At 51.5% G+C, this 19,137-nt stretch overlaps 1 protein-coding gene and 1 long non-coding RNA gene across 6 annotated transcripts; both read right to left on the bottom strand.

Moving 5' to 3' along the window:
- Positions 1-327: 327 nt before the first annotated feature.
- LOC123359414 lies at positions 328-9,024 on the bottom strand. 2 transcript variants are annotated; one of them, XR_006575855.1, is made up of 6 exons: positions 8,499-9,024; positions 7,325-7,447; positions 6,481-6,580; positions 1,848-1,933; positions 858-1,011; positions 328-409 (listed from the first exon to the last, which is right to left on the bottom strand). It is a non-coding gene; the product is annotated as an uncharacterized LOC123359414 (long non-coding RNA). The 2 variants fall into 2 exon arrangements; XR_006575856.1 differs by having other exon boundaries at positions 7,325-7,416.
- Positions 9,025-9,815: 791 nt separating this feature from the next.
- On the bottom strand, positions 9,816-18,730 carry LOC123359413 (ribosomal biogenesis protein LAS1L-like). Of its 4 annotated transcripts, none has more exons than XM_045001086.1 (8): positions 18,482-18,730; positions 16,493-16,974; positions 14,264-15,885; positions 13,673-13,862; positions 11,792-11,916; positions 10,914-11,057; positions 10,671-10,788; positions 9,816-10,140 (listed from the first exon to the last, which is right to left on the bottom strand). In XM_045001086.1, exons 2-3 carry the CDS (start codon positions 16,965-16,967, stop codon positions 15,440-15,442), a joined length of 921 nt encoding a protein of 306 aa, XP_044857021.1. In that variant the 5' UTR covers positions 16,968-16,974; positions 18,482-18,730; the 3' UTR covers positions 9,816-10,140; positions 10,671-10,788; positions 10,914-11,057; positions 11,792-11,916; positions 13,673-13,862; positions 14,264-15,439. The 4 variants fall into 4 exon arrangements, with proteins under 4 accessions (XP_044857021.1, XP_044857018.1, XP_044857020.1 ...); XM_045001083.1 differs by lacking the exon at positions 18,482-18,730 and adding an exon at positions 17,388-17,719; XM_045001085.1 differs by lacking the exon at positions 18,482-18,730 and adding an exon at positions 17,388-17,719 and having other exon boundaries at positions 14,264-15,849.
- Between the last annotated feature and the right edge of the window lie 407 nt (positions 18,731-19,137).

Below are 19,137 nucleotides of genomic sequence, written 5' to 3'. Positions count from 1 at the left end.
GAGAAGGGCAGGTTCAATACCTAGGGGGTTCCTTTTCAACAATGCAACCAGAACCGGCTCGAGCCCCCACCCAGGAACCTGGGGAAATGTCACTGTACCGCCTGGGTGCCTCTAAGAGGCAATTCTTCCCCTCTCGCAAGCACAGAGTCCGAGCAGCGTTTCTTTAATAAAAGTAATCTGAGAAAACAGTCAAGCGGTATCCATAGACATAAAAGCATGAGCAAGACGCCCTTCCCAGTGTATGCTGGGCAGTGTCTTTTGCTTCAGGTTCTTGAGTCCAACTCCAAAGTTCCTGTAGTGTGCCCCACCCTTAACACCCCACTCATAGTTGTTGTCCCTGGTCAGTGCAGACCCACAGTTCAGAAGTGCACCTGTCGAGTGGCTAGGCAGCAGTTCTGCAGAAAAGGACCTAGGGTTACAGTGGACAAGAAGCTGGATATGAGTCTACAGTGTTGCCAAGAAGGCTAATGGCATTTTGGGCTGTATAAATAGGAGCATTGCCAGCAGATCAAGGGATGTGATCATTCCCCTCTAACTTGCTGAGCTGTTTTCAGTGAAGCCTACAGCTTTGGGGGCGTGGACCCTGGGTCTGTGTTGGGCAGGCTAGCATGTCTGGTCACAAGACGGGGTTCTGGGGGGCCCAGGCTGGCAGGGAAAACAGGCTTGGAGGTAATTTCAGCACATCAGATGACAGTCCAAAGGGGATCTCTGTGACCCAACCCATCACAGATCCCTTTGAACTTCTTCAACGTCTTCTCTAGGGCCGAGTAACCTACATAATTGTGTGTCATCTGCCAATATACATCTCACTGGTCAGCCCAGGTTCCAAAGAGTTGATAAGCATCTGCTGTACATACCATAGCAGGATGAAGAGGTCTTCTGTATTGGTCCTGGTTCCCTAGTCGAATGCAGAACCTGACATGAGATTTCCAAGTTTCTGCAACCATTTGTAATGTCTATTGAGGATGTACCTTCTGGTCCTGTCAGATTTCAAAGGCACTTCTTGAAAAGCTGAAACAAAGAGGAAACGGGTTGGAAGCCCCATGGTGCTGATGTAACTGGTGCCTAGGAAACCTCCCCTTCAGATGGCCATTGCCACATGCTATTAGCTACCCAAGAGTCTGGGGGCACAGAAACAACAACTCAGCTACTCCCAAAATAGCCCTGGAGAGAGAGGAGCCCCCATTTTTGCATAAGTTCCCCCTCCGCCGGCATACACATGCACACCCATACACACAGACAGTTGGGGGCACTTGTTCTTTTGGTGGAATAGGAAATTGACAGCTGCAGAGGTGTTAAACCATCAGACATTTAGGCTGAGATCCACAAAGGGATTTAGGCTCCTAATGTTTATTGAAATCCTTTGTGGCCCTGTGCCTTCATTCCTTAAGAGTTCACAGGGAAAAGTGTTTCCCATGTGCACTCATGGGTTTTCCTATGAGCTGATAACCAATCTCGGAGTGAAGTTCCTTGGCCTGCAAAGACGCCCTTACAGGGAGGGCAGGTGATGAATCTTTCCCTACAGAGGGTAATCGTCATCATCATCATCACCACCACCACCCTTACTAATAACAACAGCCCTTTTCAATTCTGTCAGGCCTTCCTTTAGAGACATTCTGACCTTTATGACAACAGTCTCCCCACACAGCTCTATTCTAGGAGCTAGAGATGGAATTCCCCTGCTCCCATACACATATAGTGGCACCTCGATGAAAGCTCGCGTGACCATCCTTCTTTCTTAAGCTCTGTCCTTAGACAGAGAGGGACACATTCAAACTGTGTTCAGGCCCTGTGCTGCACCTCTGTACTTCCCACAGAGGCACTAACACACAGAGGTATTTCCTTACCTTCATACAGGCGGGAGATGCCATCTTCATTCACTGTTTCAGACAACAAATCGCAGTAATGGTGGATAGTCTTTCCTAGGCCTGCTCTAAAATACAAGGTTAGGTCAAATTTAGCCACGTTAGGTCGATTTTATAAGTAATGTGTCTACACAACCAACCCCATTCCAACGACCTAAAGGACTCTTAAAATCAACCATTGTACTCCTTCCTGATGAGGGAAGTAGTGCAAAAATCAAGCTTCCTGGGTTGAATCTGCAGTACTGTAGATTCAGTACTGTGCAATTTGATGGTATTGGCCTCCAGGAGCTATCCCAGAGTGCTCCAGTGTGACTGTTCTGGAGAGCACTTTCAACTCCGATGCACTAGACAGGTACACAGGAAAAACACCAAAAACTTTTGAATTTCATTTCCTGTTTGGTCAGCATGGCGAGCTCAGCAGAACAGGTGACCATGCAGTCCCAGAATCACAAACGAGCTCCAGTGTGGAGCAAATGGGAGACACTGGATCTGATTGTTGTATGGGGAGAAGAATCTGTGCAGGCAGAACTCCGATCAAGCAGAAGAAATGTTGATATATATGCCAAAATCACACAGGGCATGGTGGAAAGAGTCCACACCAGGGACACACAGCAGTTCCATGTGAAAATTTAGGAGCTCAGGCAAGCCTACAACAAGACAAAGGAGGCAAATGGTCACTCCGGGTCAGAGCCACAGACATGCCGCTTCTATGATCAGCTGCATGCCATTCTGGGAGGGACCTTACCTCTACCCCACCACTGTTTGTGGACACCTGCAAGGTGGCAGCCTCGTGCAACACGGAAGAGGATTTTGTGGATGAGGAAGAGGAGGAGGAGGAGAATGCGCAGCAGGCAAGCGGAGAATCCATTCTCCGCAGCAGCCAGAACCATTTCCTCACCCTGGAGCCAATACCCTCCCAGGGCGAATTGTTCCCGGACCCTGAAGGCGGAGAAGGCGCCATCTAACTACACTACAGTGATTAAAAGCAATTGTGTTTAATGTTTGATTTGCCCTGAACAATTGGGATGCATTCACAGCCAGTAAAGCTATTGGAAAAGTCTTTTAACATGTCTGGGGATGGAGCGGATATCCTCCAGGAATATCTCCATGAAGCTCTCCTGGAGGTACTCTGAAAGCCTTTGCAGAAGGTTTCTGGGGAGGACTGCCTTATTTCGTCCTCCACGGTAGGTCACTTTACCACATCAAGCCAGTAGCAAGTAGTCTGGAATCATTGCAGCACAAAGCATGGCAGCAAATGGTCCTGGGTTTTGGTCACATTCATGCAACATTCAGTCTTTATCTTTCTGTGTCAGCCTCAGGAGAGTGATATCATTCATGGTCATCTGGTTGAAATAGGGGAATTTTTGTAAGGGAACAGTAATCCCCTCTGTTTGGTGATCCCCAGCACATTAGACCCCAGTCATGCTGGGCTGTTTGCACTTGGCTAAAAGGGATCATCCTGGAGAATATTCATGTAGGGAATGGGGGGGAGGGGTGTGCTACACATCTACCCCAAAACCACAGCCCCTCCTTTTAAACAGCAAACCCAACCGGCATTGGTTGCTATGGGAAAGGAGGGTACTGCAGTTTGAAACCATTCCCACGTGTGATGAACGTGGAAGAAGCCAACCCTGCATACCCTTTGGCTTACCATGGCTGCCTGGAAACCGAATTCTGTTGCCCAGCTGTGTGTGATGTGTCACCATACCGGCAGGCACTCAATATAAAAGACAAAGTGCGACCTTGTACCTAAAACACATATGCTGTCTGCTGTGAATGGCTTGATTCACTGTGAAAGAGTGTCCCTTTTGTTCTCAGAAATGTATCTTCTTAAATTCTACTCTCCCTTTCCCCATCCTGCAGCTCCAAATGTTTCTATGCTCCCTGTATCAACTTCATCCCTGAGGTTATCGCAGATTAGAAGGCGAAAAAAAACACACTACTGATGACATTTTCAGAGCTCACACAGTTCTCCCACACTGATAGGGCACAGCTGAATGCATGGAGGCATTCAGTGGCAGAGGCCAGGAAAGCATACAGTGAGCGTGATCGGAACACGCAGGAGGAGATGCTGAGGCTAATGCGGGAGCAAACGGACATGATGAGGCGTCTGGTGGAGCTGCAGGAAAGGCAACTAGACTTCAGAACCCTGCTGCATCCATTGCCCTCCTCGCCAAGTTCCAGATCCTCCTCACTCAGATGCCCAAGAACGCAGGGGTGGGGAGGCTACGGGCACCAAGCTGCTCAACTCCAGGGGATGGCCCAAGCAACAGAAGGCTGTCATTCAAACAGCTTTGATTTATACTGTGGCTACAATAAGCACTGTGATCTTGTCCTACCCTCCTATCCCACCCCGACTAGGCTACCTTTTACTAGTCAGCGTTGTCAGAGATCTTTTTTTTTAAAATAAAGAATGAATGGATTCAGAACAATAGAGACTTTATTTCCTGTTCCAGCTGTGGTCGAAGAGGGGGAGGGGGATTGGCTTACAGGGAAGCACATTCACCAAAGGAGGCAGCTTCACATCAAGGACAAACACACACAACTGTCACACCGTAGCCTGGTCAGTCATGAAACTGGTTTTCAAAGCCTCTCTGATGCATAGCATGCCTTGGTGTGCTTTTCTAATTGCCCTGGTGTCTGGCTGTTCAAAATTGGCCACCAGGAGATTTGCCTTAACCTCCCACCCCGCCATAAACATCTCCCCCTTACTCTCACATATATTATGGAGCACACAGCAAGCAGCAATAACAGGAATATTGCTTTCGCTGAGGTCTAACCTACCCAGCAAACAACATCAGCGCCCCTTTAAACGTCCAAAGGCACATTCTACCACCATTCTGCACTTGCTCAGGCTACAGTTGAACTGCTCCTTACTACTGTCCAGGCTGCCTATGTACGGCTTCATGAGCCATGGGAGCAAGCGGTAGGCTGGGTCCCCAAGGATAACTATTGGCATTTCAACATCCCCAATGGTAATTTTCTGATCTGGGAAGAAAGTCCCTTCTTGCAGTTTTCTAACAGCACGGAGTTCCAAAAGATGTGAGCATCATGCACCTTCCCGACCGTCCCACGTTGATATCGGTGAAATGGCCCTTGTGACCCACTAGTGCTTGCAACACCATAGAGAAGTACCCCTTGCGGTTTATGTACTCTTTGGCAAGGTGGTCCAGTGCCAAGATAGGGATCCATGTTCCCTCTGTTGCCCCATCATAGTTAGGGAACCCCATTGAAGCAAAGCCATCTACTATGACCTGCACATTTCCAAGAGTCACTACCCTTGTTAGGAGAAGGTTATTGATTGCCTTGGCTACTTGGATCACAGCAGCCCCCACGGTAGTTTTACACACACACACACACACACACACACTCTTTTAGGGTTCTGGTGCTGTCGGAGGGAACAGAGCAAATTGATTCCCGACTGACCGGTAGCAGACAGGTGTTGCAAGCTTCCACAGGGATATCGCCACTCGCTTCTCAACTGTCAGGGCAGGTCTCATCTTGGTATTCCTGTTCTTCAGGGTGGAGAAAGCAACTCACAAAGTTCCATGAAAGTGGCCTTACACATGCGAAAGTTTCTCAGCCAATGGGAATCGTCCCATACCTGCAACACTATGCAGTCCAAGCAGTCTATGCTTGTTTGCCAGACCCAGAATCGGTGTTCCACTGTATCAACATGCCCCAATGCCGCCATGATATCCCAATCGCCACATCCCGTGCTTTCAGGAACATCTGTGTCCATGTCCTCCTCACAATCTTCCTTATGCTGGTGGCTCCTAGCTAGGCTCTGCACATACTGCAGGATAATGCGCGAGGTGGTTACAGTGCTCACAAAAGCAGTGTGCAGTGGAGCGGGCTCCATGGTATCTGCCATGGCATCTGCACAGATAACCCAGGAAAAAAGGTGCGAAATGATTGTTTGCCGTTGCTTTCAAAGAGGGAGGGAGGGGAGACTGACAACATGTACCCAAAACCACACACAACAATGTTTTTGCCTCATCAGGCATTGGGAGCTTAACGCAGAATTCCAATGGGCAGCGGGGACTGTGGGATAGCAACCCTCTGTGCACCACTCCATGAGTCAATACTAGCCAGGGTACTGAGGACACACTCCACCAACCTAATGCGCTTAGTGGGGACAAGCATGATCAACTGTATAAAATTGGTTGCTAAAGCTCAACTTCTATAAAATCCACTGAATTTCGTAGTGCAGACACGCCCCTAGACATACCATGGATCTCATTACTTTTCAAATCCTTCGCTGAAAACTGCTAAAGATGCAGCCATTGCCCCAAGACAGCCCTTGGGAAATTAAATACATTCCTTACATCTGTTCACAAAGCACATTAGATAAAAAATCAGGGGCCCAGAAGATACTGAGAGGCTGATTTCCAAAGAAGATTGAATTCACATCATGCTGGCTTCCCTAGGTGCAGCCAAAACGTAGTTGCGGGCAGGGGTCGTTGGTGCAGTAATACAGCTAAGTTGTTCCCTTCACACACACACACACACAGTGTTAAGATTCTGGGGCTGTCGGAGGGAACAGAGCAGCAGTCTAGAAAAGGGCTTTGAAGGAAGCAGTTCAAGAAAGCTCGAGTGAAGTTGCTCTGCTTACCAATGAACAGGGCTGCAGAATGTCTGATTGTTGTCTGTGAGCTTTCCAGGTACTCTAAGGCCTAGAACAGGAATTTGGGGATGTGGCTGTTGTTCTGCATCTAGGAAGAAAGAAGGAAAAAACGCACAATATACAAATGACATGTTCTCCCCACAGCGACTAGTCCAGGGAAGCCAAAGCATAGAGCCAGGGCATGGCAACAGCCAGTATGAGCCCATGCGCCATAGCAGCACCTCTCTGGAGTTACTATTGTGTTCTCCAGAACCTCAGCTTTCATTTTCAAAAACAAAAGTTTGCAGGTCTGGCAGTTGTGGAGAAAAATTTTAAAAATGTGAAGAGATTGTAACTCCTGCAGAAATGAACCAGCAGAGAGCCTGGAATAGAGTCCTGCCACCCGACCGAAGCGGATGGGACCTGGCTACAGGGGTCAGCTCCAGGTGGGAAAACAACCGGACCCTCTCAGGCTTGGGTCAGGGCCAGCTGCAGAGGGAGCGAAGGAGTCACAGCGTTTCTAACTCCACAGCGCCTGCAGTGCAGCGGGGGCCGCAGACAGCAGCAGCGGGGTACACGGTCAATGTGCCGACCGCACAGGCAAACGGAGCAGAGTCCGCACAGGCAGGACACAGAGGCAGGACTGAGGCAGGTTTGGGGAGGGGAGAAGGGGCAGATTGGAAAACAACTAAAAAAAAACAAAAAACCTGAGACCCTGTGGAAGGGACTGCCTCTGACTTCACGGGCTAATGAGAGGGGAGAAGAAATTCCCCTTGGTACTCAGGGTGTGGGGTTAGAAAGGTCTCCGTCAAGTCCCCATTCATCACTCTCAGGGCAAAGGGAATTCACCTACCAAGCACTTCCAGGCACACTTCAAGAGCTATGTGGCGCCATCCCAGGCCATGCTGCGGAACAGCGTCTTCAATTGAGCCCACCTGAGAAACACTGCGCAACGGAAGAGTGTCAGTTTGCATCTCTGCAAGAGAAGGTGAGACCAAGAAGGTTCTCACTGAGAGAGGGACAGTCTGGGGGACATGGAACCTTCCCCATCCCTTGTTCTCCTGCTTTTCCTGCTAGTGGAGATTCCTGTCATTTGTTGTACACAGGACTGTGCTCAGGAGAAGGAACTGAGAATTGTCTGGAGAGAGCCAGAGCCGTCCTGTCCTTTGGACAGTTCGGGGCGGTTGCCTGTTGCCCTGAACCTTGAGGTGCGCCATGCTTGAGGGGGACACTGGACCTGGGTGGCATGGGGCCCAGCAGCAGTTATACTGACCAGGCCCTGCTATGCTCGCTGGCTCCCAGCATCGCTCAGCAGAGGAGGGGGATGGGGTTTGGGGTGGAACGGGAGTAGGAAATGGGTTAAGCATGGGTGGGAAAGACACGGGGCGGGGGCTTGGGTGAAGGGGTGGGGCCTCATGCGGAAGGGAAGGGTTGTCCCAGGCCCTGCACCCCTCTATGGATGGCCCTGGAAAGAGCCATAAAGTATCTCCACAGTTTAGTCCTTCTGCACAAAGAGACTGCATGAGAGCGTGAGTCAGCTTTGGGATCCCAAAGAGTCAGACCAAAGGGGCCCCCAGATCAGACTTCCCTCCACATCCCAGTTGGCCCAACGAAAGAGGGCAACGTCCGGTGAATGCTGGGAAGCTGGGACCTGGAGAAATTCTCTCAGGAGCTCCAGGGAAGAAGTCAGGGCAGCTGCACCCACTTTCCAAAAGGCTGTGGGCAGATATCAGCTCCCTGAAGCGAAGGGCAAGTACAGATCTTTTGCTGCCTCTTGTTGTGACTCTTTGGATGCAGCAGCCCAAAGGCCTGAGGCCTGTCTTTACAATAGAGAGTCAGGACTCTTTCCCAGAAGGCTTTTCTTCCAAATTGTGCTGTGAGAATGGATGAGGCACTAGGTTCCAGCATGGAGTGAAGCAGGGAGGAGAAGACTCTACTTAGGCAAGGGGCTCTGGCCATTAATGGAGTGGGGGCCTCAGGGGATTCTGGTTCTTTGCTCTTAAGGAAATAATGACCATGGCACTTACCAGTGTCACACTCTCATCCTGGTCTTCAAGATCCAGCAGCAGCGGGAGCAAGCAGTGGATCATTTCCTGCTGCACGATGGGTTAATCCGGGTCCTTCACGCTGCTCACCACGTTGCCAAGCAGTAAAATGGCAGCGGAGCGCACACTGCCCCTCTCCGGGCAATGACACACAGGGAGTGGGGAAGCCTGGTTAAAGCCAGGCAGGATCAGAGCATAACGCAACAGAGTCATAATCCACACGCTGCTCCAGTTCCCCCTGTGATAACTGACTTGGCTCGTGGGAGCAGTGAGGCCACCAGGCCAGCGCCATAGACATCTTGTGCAGAACAGGGCCTGAGACACTGTGCAGGGCCGTGCAGCCCCATGGTGTCCTAGACGCAATGTCTATCTGGAGAGCACAGAAACCTAGAATCATAGAAAATTAGGGTTGGAAGAGACATCAGGAGGTCATCCAGTCCAACCCCGTGCTCAAAACAGGACCAATCCCAACTAAATCATCCCAGCCAGGGCTTTGTCAAGCTGGGCCTTAAAAACCAGCATCCTACATCCAGTTTCACCCCAGCTGACTAGAGTCTATAGGGAGGAGGCAAATCTCTCCATGTTCTTCTCCCACCTCCACCAGCCCAGCCTGGGAGAGACACTGAATCCAACCCTGTGCAGTGTCGGGGGGAGAGTCCATAGCCATGGGAGGGTCGGGAGTGAAGACGGGGGCAACAGGCAAATTATAGGGAGCCTCTATCCTTATCCCATTCCTGCTGCATTTGACCAGCTCCCTGGGACCCTCCTTTCTCAGTCTCTGTTTTCCCCCTTTCTCTCCACTCCCCTTCTCCACTGCCCATTCCCTTCTGTTTCCCCACCACTCCTCTGGCTCTTCCTTCCCCAGACAAGGCTTGAGGTGATGGCTGAGTGACCTCCCAGGTCGCTGGCTGAAGATGCTTCTCTGGGCTCCCCTCCCATGGGTAATGGGGCCTGGCCCTCACTTCTGCTCCCTGGGTGATCAGGAGCAGGAAAGGGGGGAGGAGCTGCTGCCATGAGGGACGGTGGGAGGTGCTGGGGAAAGGAGAGGGGAGAGGGAGGGAAGGCTGCTGGAGACCGGTCTGGGAAAGGGGAGGAGCAGCTGCTGGAGCCTTTCAGGGAGGTGCTGCTACAAAACACAGCACTTCTTTTGCTCTTCAGTGCCCCTGAGAGCTGGGCCATTCCCGACCCACCTCTTTCCTGCTGGAAATCTCCACCTCTTTGGGGGCCTGTGTTCTCCAGACAGCTGGTCATATGCCCAGAGCCAGGCCCCTCTCCCCAGGTCAGGCGGCAGCAGGGGCTGGGAGCATGGCGCTGAGGCTGAGGTTTGCAGAGAAGAGCTCTGACAGGGAGGTAGCTGAGCAGGAGATTCCCCACCCATGGTGGGGGCACTCCAAGGCTTGTGTGGGGATCTCACTCTCATTTCTGAGCTATTCGATAGACATCGGCTTCCTTGGTCCCCCGGACAATCCATGCCTTTCACTTTTTCTGGCTGAAGCACAATACTGCCAAGGCCCCGTAGACTGAGCCTGCGTATGATGGGATTTGTGTCTTTGATCTACTCCATGAACTGCGCCCAAAGGTCTGATTTTGTCACTGTCGTGGCAATAGAAGCACTCTGAAGAAACTGAAAAGAGCCAAATCAACATCATGTTGAGGAGCAGAGATCTTACTGTGGAGTCTGTTCCTGGACACTCATCTTTACCAAATGGCCACTTACTCCCATACAAAGTCTCTGGTGTGTAGGGAGCCAGGTGCTGCTCTTTCAGTTGGTTCATTCCCAGAACTTAGACTAATACACAAGTCACATATAAATCTACAAGGAAAGGGGAATCTCCAGGCCCATTAAGTGTCATGGAGCGACCCCTGGGGCAGAAGAAAAGCAGAACCCCAGGAAAAGGTGAGGAGAGAAGCATTGCCTTGGGGCACCAGAGAAACATCTCCTCTTGTCACATGATCCCATCTAGGCACATCCAGCCAGGAGCGATCTCACCCTGTCTCTCCCTCCCTCTCTGTGCCATGCCCCACCACCATCCATGTGCGGAGAGGAGCTAGCTGGCTGGAAGGCTGCTGAGCTGCTGACAATGTGCCCAGAGCTTACTGGCCTCAGCTGCTCTCCAGAAAGCCCACTTGTGCCTGTCAACTAATGAATCTCACCTCAGTGCAGAAAGTCATGGCAATATTTTTGTGCTCCTCCTCCTTCTCACTCTGGACAATGGTGACAGCCTCTCTGAAAACTGCAGGGAGCTGAGGGTTCTCAAACTCGATCATGGCTCTGGAACATGGAGCAGAAAGTCCCTTGTGGTTATCGAAGGGGAGAGAGAGTTCCTCTCTAGTTGTTGGGCTGAGATGGCAGCCTGGAACAGAGGAATATTTCACATGGAAATGTTGGGCTCCTACCTTGCAATCAAGCCAATACCCTGCGAGTAGTAATTGCGGGAGGCTATCATGTCTCAACTCTGCTGTAACTGGATGCCAGCAAATTCCTTCCAGTATCCAGGCATGGAAAAAAGAGTCTTCACAGCCTCCACTGACTGTTTTGTGCTAATGACAAAAAAATACCAGTGTCAGGCAATGAGATCAGCCCCAAGCACGGCAAATCTGTACATGCCCTGGCACACACAGCATGGACAGCAGGAGCTAGCCTCCCCGAGGATAGATCCAGTGTGATATCATGGTGCTTCCCTGCCCAATGGGCCCTGTCTACACTGCAGTTTACTTGAGTTTGTAACCAGTTAGTGACACTGTAGCTTCTTAAGATGGTTGGTGCCATCACTCAATGCGGCTGAATACTTGATTCTTTACTGTGACCGGTAACAGGACTCAAGCAGGCATGTGGGGCCAGATCCTTAGTTGGCATAAGCGAGCAAAGCTGTGTCAGTTTACACCACCTGAGGTGTCTTCTGGCACTCTCTTTTTCCCGTGTAGATGGAGGCCCCTAACTGTGCCCACAGAACCAGTTGAACTGGTCCCTCTTCCTCCTGTTTACCTGTGACGCTGACATCCTGCGGTGCCTGGCCCCATGTGCTGCTGGTGTGGCTCTGTCCACATTCTGGGACAGTGGCCCACAGATTTGCTATGGGGTCGTTGGCAAGTGCAGATCCATCACATACTGCACTTGCCTGATGCAGAGGATGAGCATCTAGGGATACATTTCCAGGATGGCTTCTCGGTATCCCCATAGGAAAAGGACCTTGTAAATGGTCCTCATTGCCTGGAGGGGGGGAAGAATTTCACTCCACTATCCCAATCTGCCACCTGCCCCCATTGCCACTCACTATTGTCCTTTTGTCATGTCTCAATTCCTCTCCAGTGTATTACAAAATAAGATTGGCTCCTCAGAGGGGAGGAGACATATGAAGGCTCCTGAACCTTCACCCACTCCTGGAAGCAGGATGGAGCCCTGTGGAAAGATCAGAAGAGTTTGGATGATGTTATTCCCCGTTCTTTCTCTTAATGCTGCAGACTCTGTGCTTTGGCTTTCCAGCCATGACTGGACAGGCTGAAACCATCCGGAGTAGATCCGTTCTCATAGGCCCAGTGTTTCTGGCACAGTCAAAAGTGGCAGACATCTCATGATCCCGTGCTGGGAAGATTTCTAGTCAAAATTTACAGAGACGGAAACCTGGATACTTCCAAGACACACCCGAACTGCACCTGCTCACTAAAGGGCCACCTAGAGCTGAAGGCAACTGAGCCAGGGTACCAGCAGAGAAACCACTTAAGATCTGGTTTCAGAGTGGTAGCAAAAACGTTTTGTATCAGCAAAAACGAGGAGTCCTTGTGGCACCTTAGAAACTAACAGATTTATTTTGGAATAAGCTTCCGTGGGCTAAAAATCTAATGTCCCCCTGCTGATACTCACACTTTCTTGTCAACTGTTTTAAATGGGCCACCTTGTTTACACTGGCTACATTAGCACTACAAAAATGCTTTCCACCCCTTCTTGGTTGATGCTTCCACCCCTTGTTGAGATTAGCCCAGCTCAACCTTAATTGAATTGGCTCGTTAGCACTGACCCCCTGCACTTGGTAAGGCAACTCCCATCTTTTCATATGCTGTGTATTTATACCTCCCTACTGTCTGTTACACTCCATGCATCTGATGAAGTGGGTTTTAGCCCACGAAAGCTTATGCCCATATAAATTTGTTAGTCTCTAAGGTGGCACAAGGACTCCTCGTTGTTTTTGTATTCTGTGTTGTAATTGAAATCAATATATTTGAAACTATAAACAAATTCAAAAGTATTGATAATACATGTAACCTGGTATTCTATTATTGTTTAACGGTGTGATCAAAATGCCATTAATTGACAGCCCTAGTTTAGTTATTGGCTTTGGATGGAGCCCAACGGGAAATCAGTAGAAATTCTTTCCCAAACACTCACCCACTGTCCTTCTGAGCTCAGAGCTGCCAAGGGGCCGGATGACATCCAGCGCCCCGTGAATACTGGCTGAATGCCCTCACATGGATAAGGAGAGTCCTTTTATCCCCCTTTTGTGACAATAGAGACCAACCCCCTGCTGGCTGACAGGCCACATGCAGCAGAGCCAGGCGGCATTGGCGAGGAGCGGTACTGCAGTGCCGGTCCTTGGAGACGTTCTCTGCTTAGGACAGTGCACGGTGTGAGCTCTCACCGTGCAGCCCCCACGCTGGAGTAGTTACTCTCTGCAATCACAGCCCTGATGGAATCACTTGGCACAGCCCTGGAGGGGGAAATGCCCAAGAAACCCACCGCAGGAGCATTTAACCTCAGAAAGGGGAACTGCCCAGACGTGAGCCGGCTCGTTAAATGGAAATTAAAAGCAACATTCCAGGGTGAAATGCCAGCCAAGCGCACGGAGACTGTTTAAAAACACCGTACTAGAGGCTCACACTAAATGGACACCGAAAACAAAAAACAAACCCGTGCAAGGATAAAAAAAATGCCCCCATGGCTAAACAGCCGAGTAAAAGAGGCACTTAGAGTTCTCCTGCTCCTTCATTGTCACCACAGGCAAGAGTCTGGCAGTGGGAATGGAGAGGGGGTGTCTGCAGGCAGAGCCTTCCATGGCTTCCTGAATGGGAGCCTGGCAGGCTTGTGCCCATGGTGGTGATGGGCCCAGATTCAATCCCCATCCGTGCCCATGATGTCTCTGTGTGGCCATGGGTTCCCTTACCCATCACCGCAGGCTGTTCAGGAGGTGGAGGAGAACCTGGCCATGGAAGAGGCAGTGTCTCTGGACTGAGCAGCACCGGAGCTGGGGGAGCCAGGCAGGAGCTTCTGGTACGGGAGGTTTCACGTGCCGTCCATGGAGCTGGAGAGGACAGAGCTGGGCCCAGAGTCCTGGGGCAGCTCTCAGTTAGTTCCTGTAAGACCCAAAGGAGAACGTCAGATTCAGGCCCTACTGACCCCTGGGCACTTCCCAGAGAGGCTGCCCAGACACAGCCAGCAGGATCCTCTGGCAACACAGCTGGGCCCTGTCCTCCCGATTCCTTCCTTCCCTTCCCACTTGGCCCAGCCTCTCACAGCTGCCCCCTACCTTTCTACCGCCAGCCTCGCCTTACCCCCCAATCCCACGATTTCCACCTACCCCCAGCGCTTATGCCCAGAATTTCCTCTTGGCTGCTGCCCAGTCCTCAGCCCCAGGAATCCCTGCTCTTTGCTGTCCTCTCCAGTGCCACCGATCTGCTTCCCTGCCAAGGGAACCCCCTCCTTGTCCAAGGTCTCCTGCCCTCCCGCCAGGTCCCCACAGCCGTCTCTCACTCACTGATGTCTTCTCCGCCAGGGCCGCTTTGGAGCAGGGCCATTCCAGGCTGCCCAGCCACCCTTCTGTGCGGTGAAGCACATCGGAGCGGGGGAGACGATGGTTCATAGAGTTTCATAGAGCTTAAGGCCAGAAGGTACCATTGGATCATCTCATCTGATCTCCTGAATGTTCCAGGCCATTAAATTTCACCCACCTACAATTTGAGTCTCTCACTGTAGGTCATTTTCTCCAGCTCTCAGATCATTTGTGTGACTCTTTTCTGCACCCTCTCCAATTTAACACCATCCTTTTAAAACACGGACACCAGAACTGGACGTCACCATTCCATTATCTCTCTCACCAATGCTATAGAGAGAGGTAAGATCCCCTCCTTGCTCCTACTCATTACTTCCCTATTTATGCATCTGGGCAAGGAGGAACTGGCCATGGAGGTGGAGGAGGACTTGGCTTTGCCCTCCTCATCCTCTTCCTCATCCAAGTCGTCCTCTTCCGCTTTCTTCTCCATGACCACATGCTCCATTCCCATGGCCCGGTCCTCCCCCTCCTCCACTTCCTCCTCTATGGCCAGGTCCTTCCTGGACAGGTTCTCCTCCTCCTTTTCCTCCTTCTCATCCTCCTCTCTGGCCAGGTCCTCTTGCTCCTCCTCCTCCAGGGCTAGGTCCATCTCCTGCTCTTCTTCATCCCCCTGCATTGGCACATCCTCGTCCTCCTCTGTTCCTGGGTCCTCCTAGTCTATAGCCAGGTCCTCTACCTCCTCTTCCGCCTCTTCTTCCCCCTGCATGGCCACATCCTCCTCCTTCTCCTCTGTGACCAGGTCCTCTTCCTCCTGCTCATTCTCCCTGGCCAAGTCCTAATCCTCCTCCACTTCCTTTCCCTCCATAGCCAGTACCTCTTCTTCCTTCTCTTCTTTCTTCTGAATGGCCACATCCTCATCCTCCTCCATTGCCAGGTCCTCTTCCTTCTCCTCCTCCTAATTCAGGTCCTCCTTTTCCTCCTTTGTAGCCAGGTCCTCCTCCTCTCCACCTGCTCCATGGCCAGGTGCTCCACTACCGTGGCCAGGTCCTCCTCCTCTTCCTCCACAGGCAGGTGCTCCTCTTCCTGCTCCATGGCCAGGTCCTTCTCTTCTTTCTTTTGCTCCATGATCAGGTGTTCCTCCACCAGGGCCACGTCCTTCCTTTACCTTCTTCTTCCTCTTCTTTTACCTTCTTCTTCCTCCTCCTTCTCTGTGGTCAAGTCCTCTTCCTCTTCTGTGGAGAGGTGCTCCTCCTCCTCCTCTTCTGCAGACACGTTCTCCTCCTCCTCCTCCTCTTCTTCCTCTTCTGCAGACATGTTCTCATCCTCCTTCTTTTCCTCCTCTACGGATATGTCCGCCTCGTCCTTTTCCTCTGTGGTCAAGTCCTCCTCCTCTTTTATGGCTAGGTCCTCCATCTCCTCCTCTTTTTCTGTGATCAGGACTTGCTCTTCCTGCTTCTCCTCCTCCTCTGTCTCTAGCTCTTCCTCCTCTTCCTCTCCTGCGGCTGGGTCTTCATTCTCCTCAGCCTTCTCCTCAGGGGCAAGGTCCTTCTCTGACTGGTTGGTGGGGGTCTCTGCATCAGAGAGACAAGGGCAGAGGGTGACTCTTGCTGGGGAGGGGGGAAGAGGAAGGACAGGGGTGTGAAGGGATGGGGAGAGAAGATTTAATGTTTTCCCCTCCCATGTTAGCATCCAAAGGCAGAGAGATCCCCACACTGCCCCTCCCACAGACCCCTCAGCCCTAGTCCCCATGGCAGAGAGATCCCCACACTGACCCTCCCATAGACCCCCTCAGCCCCAGAGCCCCATGGCAGAGAGATCTCCACACTGCCCTTCCCACAGACACCTCAGCCCCAGGGCCCCATGGCAGAGAGATCCCCACACTGACCCTGCCACAGACCCCTCAGCCCCAGGGCCTCATGGCAGAGAGATCCCCACACTGCCCCTCTCAGAGTCCCTCAGCCCCAGGGCCCATGGCAGATGGGGCCCTTCACTGTCCCATCCTCCCTGGGAGTTGCCCCAAAGCATCAGGGACCCACTTCCCAGAAGCTCCCCCCATGCCCCACTGCAGGGGGTGGCTTTGCGACTCCCGCTGAGGTCATTGAGCTCACGTGGCTCAGGCCAGACCCCAGGGCTGGGATCCCCCCAATGACTCTGACAGAGTGACTGGGTGTTAATGGCCCCCTGCTCCTCCCCATGCCCAGGGGGTCTCCTCACCTGCAGTGGAGGACCACTCAGCCTCCGTGTTGCAGGGAACCTCCAGAGAGTGGCTGCTCTCCTCTCCGGCAACAGTTAAGCAGCTGAGGCAGCGATCCCCCAGCTCCTGCCCTGGGGATGCCTCCTGCTGGCCCACGCGGCTGGGCTGAGGGCAGGCCTTCCAGCAGAAGCAAACCCAGAGCTGCGTTGCCTGGCTCCTGCCGTGGGCTGAGTCCTGCCTGCCCAGATTGAACTTGGGCCACCTCCATCTCGGCCTGGATGTTGTGTCTCTCTGCTCGGCACCAGTCCTGGGGGCTGGTTTCCTCCCGGTGAGCAAGGCCGAGCAGGACCATCTCCTGGGGTGGCCGGGGCCTGCTTCCCATGCCATGCGGCTGGAGGGGCAGCTCTCTGTCTGGGGATGCTGGCAGCTGCCCCCCTCTGGCTCCGGGGCCACCTGCGGAGCCTTCCTCCTGAGATACCTTCTCAGCACGTCCATCCTGGAACTGAGCAGGGAGCAGCCGTGAGTCTGGGGCAACGTAGCCGCTCGCCAATGGGCCTGTCTTCCCCCCAGCTGGGGTGACTCTCTCTCATCCCATGCCCCTCGGGGGGGCAACTGGACTGGGATCTGCACACACTGGCAGGGATCACCATGCAGGCTGCTCCCAAAGCTCCCCAGTGTAGGGACCCCCTTTGGAGCAATGGGGTCAGTGACAGAGACCTGTAGTCAGTCTGGACAGGTATCATCCTCCTGTAGCCCCAGGCCACACTCCTTCCCCGGCCTGAGAAGGCAGAGAACCCAGGTGTCCAGGCTTCATTCCTGAGCCAGTGGCAACAGCAGATAGATGCCGCCTGTTCCCCAAACCCCGCTCAGTAGCTACCAGATTGGGGAAACCCAACATCAGCCCCCGACTCCTACCCCAGCTCTGCGCAGCAGACAGTGGGCAGGCAGCTTGGTCGGGGCAGGGCCAGGAGGTGGGAGCAGCAGTGGAGCAGCATGGTGGGAGGAGGGGCATCCTTGCCCTGGAGACACACAGTAGCTTCCCCCTGAGCATGGTGCCCTGGTGTGCGATTAATTCTTGTTACAAAAAATAATGCAGTTATTTGGTTTGAGTTAATCACATGCATTAACTGCAATTAAGTGATAGCCCTAATTATTATTTTGAATTGCAAATATTTGCACTGTAAAAAAAATGATAGTGCAATCTAGAAATTGAAGCATGAAGGGACATACAAATGTTTAACATAATTGGCATGTAAATTCCTTGCAACACCGGCTACAATAGTGCTATGCAAATACCTGTTCTCACTTTCAGTGATATTGTCAATAAGAAGTGGGCAGCATTATCTCCTGCAAATGTAATCAAACTTGTTGGTCCTTGCAATTGGCTGAACAACAAGTAAGACTGAATGGAATTGTAGGATCTAAAGTGTTACATTGGTTTTGTTTACAAGTGCAGTTATGTAAAAAAAAAGTCTACATTTGTAAGTTGCATTTTCACAATACAGAGATTGCAGTACAGTACTTGTATGAGGTGAATCAAAAAATAAAAGAAATTGTATCTTTTTTACGGTGTAAATATTTGTAATAAAAAAATAATATATAGTGAGCACTGTACACTTTGTATTCTGCTTCAGAGGGGTAGCCGTATTAGTCTGTATCAGCAAAAACAACAAGGAGTCTTTGTGGCACCTTAGAGACTAACAAATTAATTTGGGTATAGCCCACGGAAGCTTATGCTCAAATAAATTTGTTAGTCTCTAAGGTGTGACAAGTACTCCTGTTCTTTTTGTGGATACAGACTAACAGGGCTGCTACTTTGAAATTAGTCTCTCAGGTGCCACAAGGACTCCTCATTGTTTTTGTATTCTGTGTTGTAATTGAAATCAATACATTTTAAAATATTTAAAAAATCCATAAAAATACATTTAAATTATAATCAACAGGCCTAGTTATTGGCTTTGGATGGAGTCCAACGGGAAATCGGTAAGAATTCTTTCCCAAACACTCACCCACTATCCTTCTGAGCTCAGAGGGTTTAACATGCATTGTCTGATCAGGGCTCACTACTGCCAGGAGTTTGAGAAGTGTCTATTCCTTCACTGGACAGATGGGGAAACTGAGGTACAGAGATGGGAAATGACCTGCCCAGGGCCCCACAGTAGGGCAGTGGCAGAGCCAGAAAGAGAAACCAATAGCCCTGCAACCCCTACCCCGAGGCCTGGCTCAAGCCTTCTCCCTGTTGCCTGCTGCTCAATGGAGTTTCTTTCCTCCAAGAGGATGGAACCTGGGTCCTTAGAATCATAGACTATCAGGGTTGGAAGGGACCTCAGGAGGTCATCTAGTCCCACCCCCTGCTCAAAGCAGGACCAACACCAACTAAATCATCCCAGCCAAGGCTTTGTCAAGCTGGGCCTTAAAAACCTCTAAGGAAGGAGATTCCACCACCTCCCTAGGGAACCCATTCCAGTTCTTCACCACCCTCCTAGGGAAATAGTGTTTCCTAATATTGGCTCCCTCCACTCCACTCCACCAACAGCCAACAACCGAATGTAAACCGGACCCTTTGTCTCCGAGCGCTGGCTTCTGATTGGCTCTGGTGGTAGCTCCCCACATGTTCCATCTCTGCCCAGCATTCCAAGCATTCTGCAAAGTGGGATCCTGAGCT

The sequence above is a fragment of the Mauremys mutica genome, unplaced genomic scaffold (assembly GCF_020497125.1).
Source record: "Mauremys mutica isolate MM-2020 ecotype Southern unplaced genomic scaffold, ASM2049712v1 Super-Scaffold_100120, whole genome shotgun sequence".
Classification (NCBI taxonomy): Eukaryota; Metazoa; Chordata; order Testudines; family Geoemydidae; genus Mauremys; species Mauremys mutica.
Note: the sequence above shows the minus strand (reverse complement) of the source record. Positions and strands in the feature narration are given on the sequence as shown.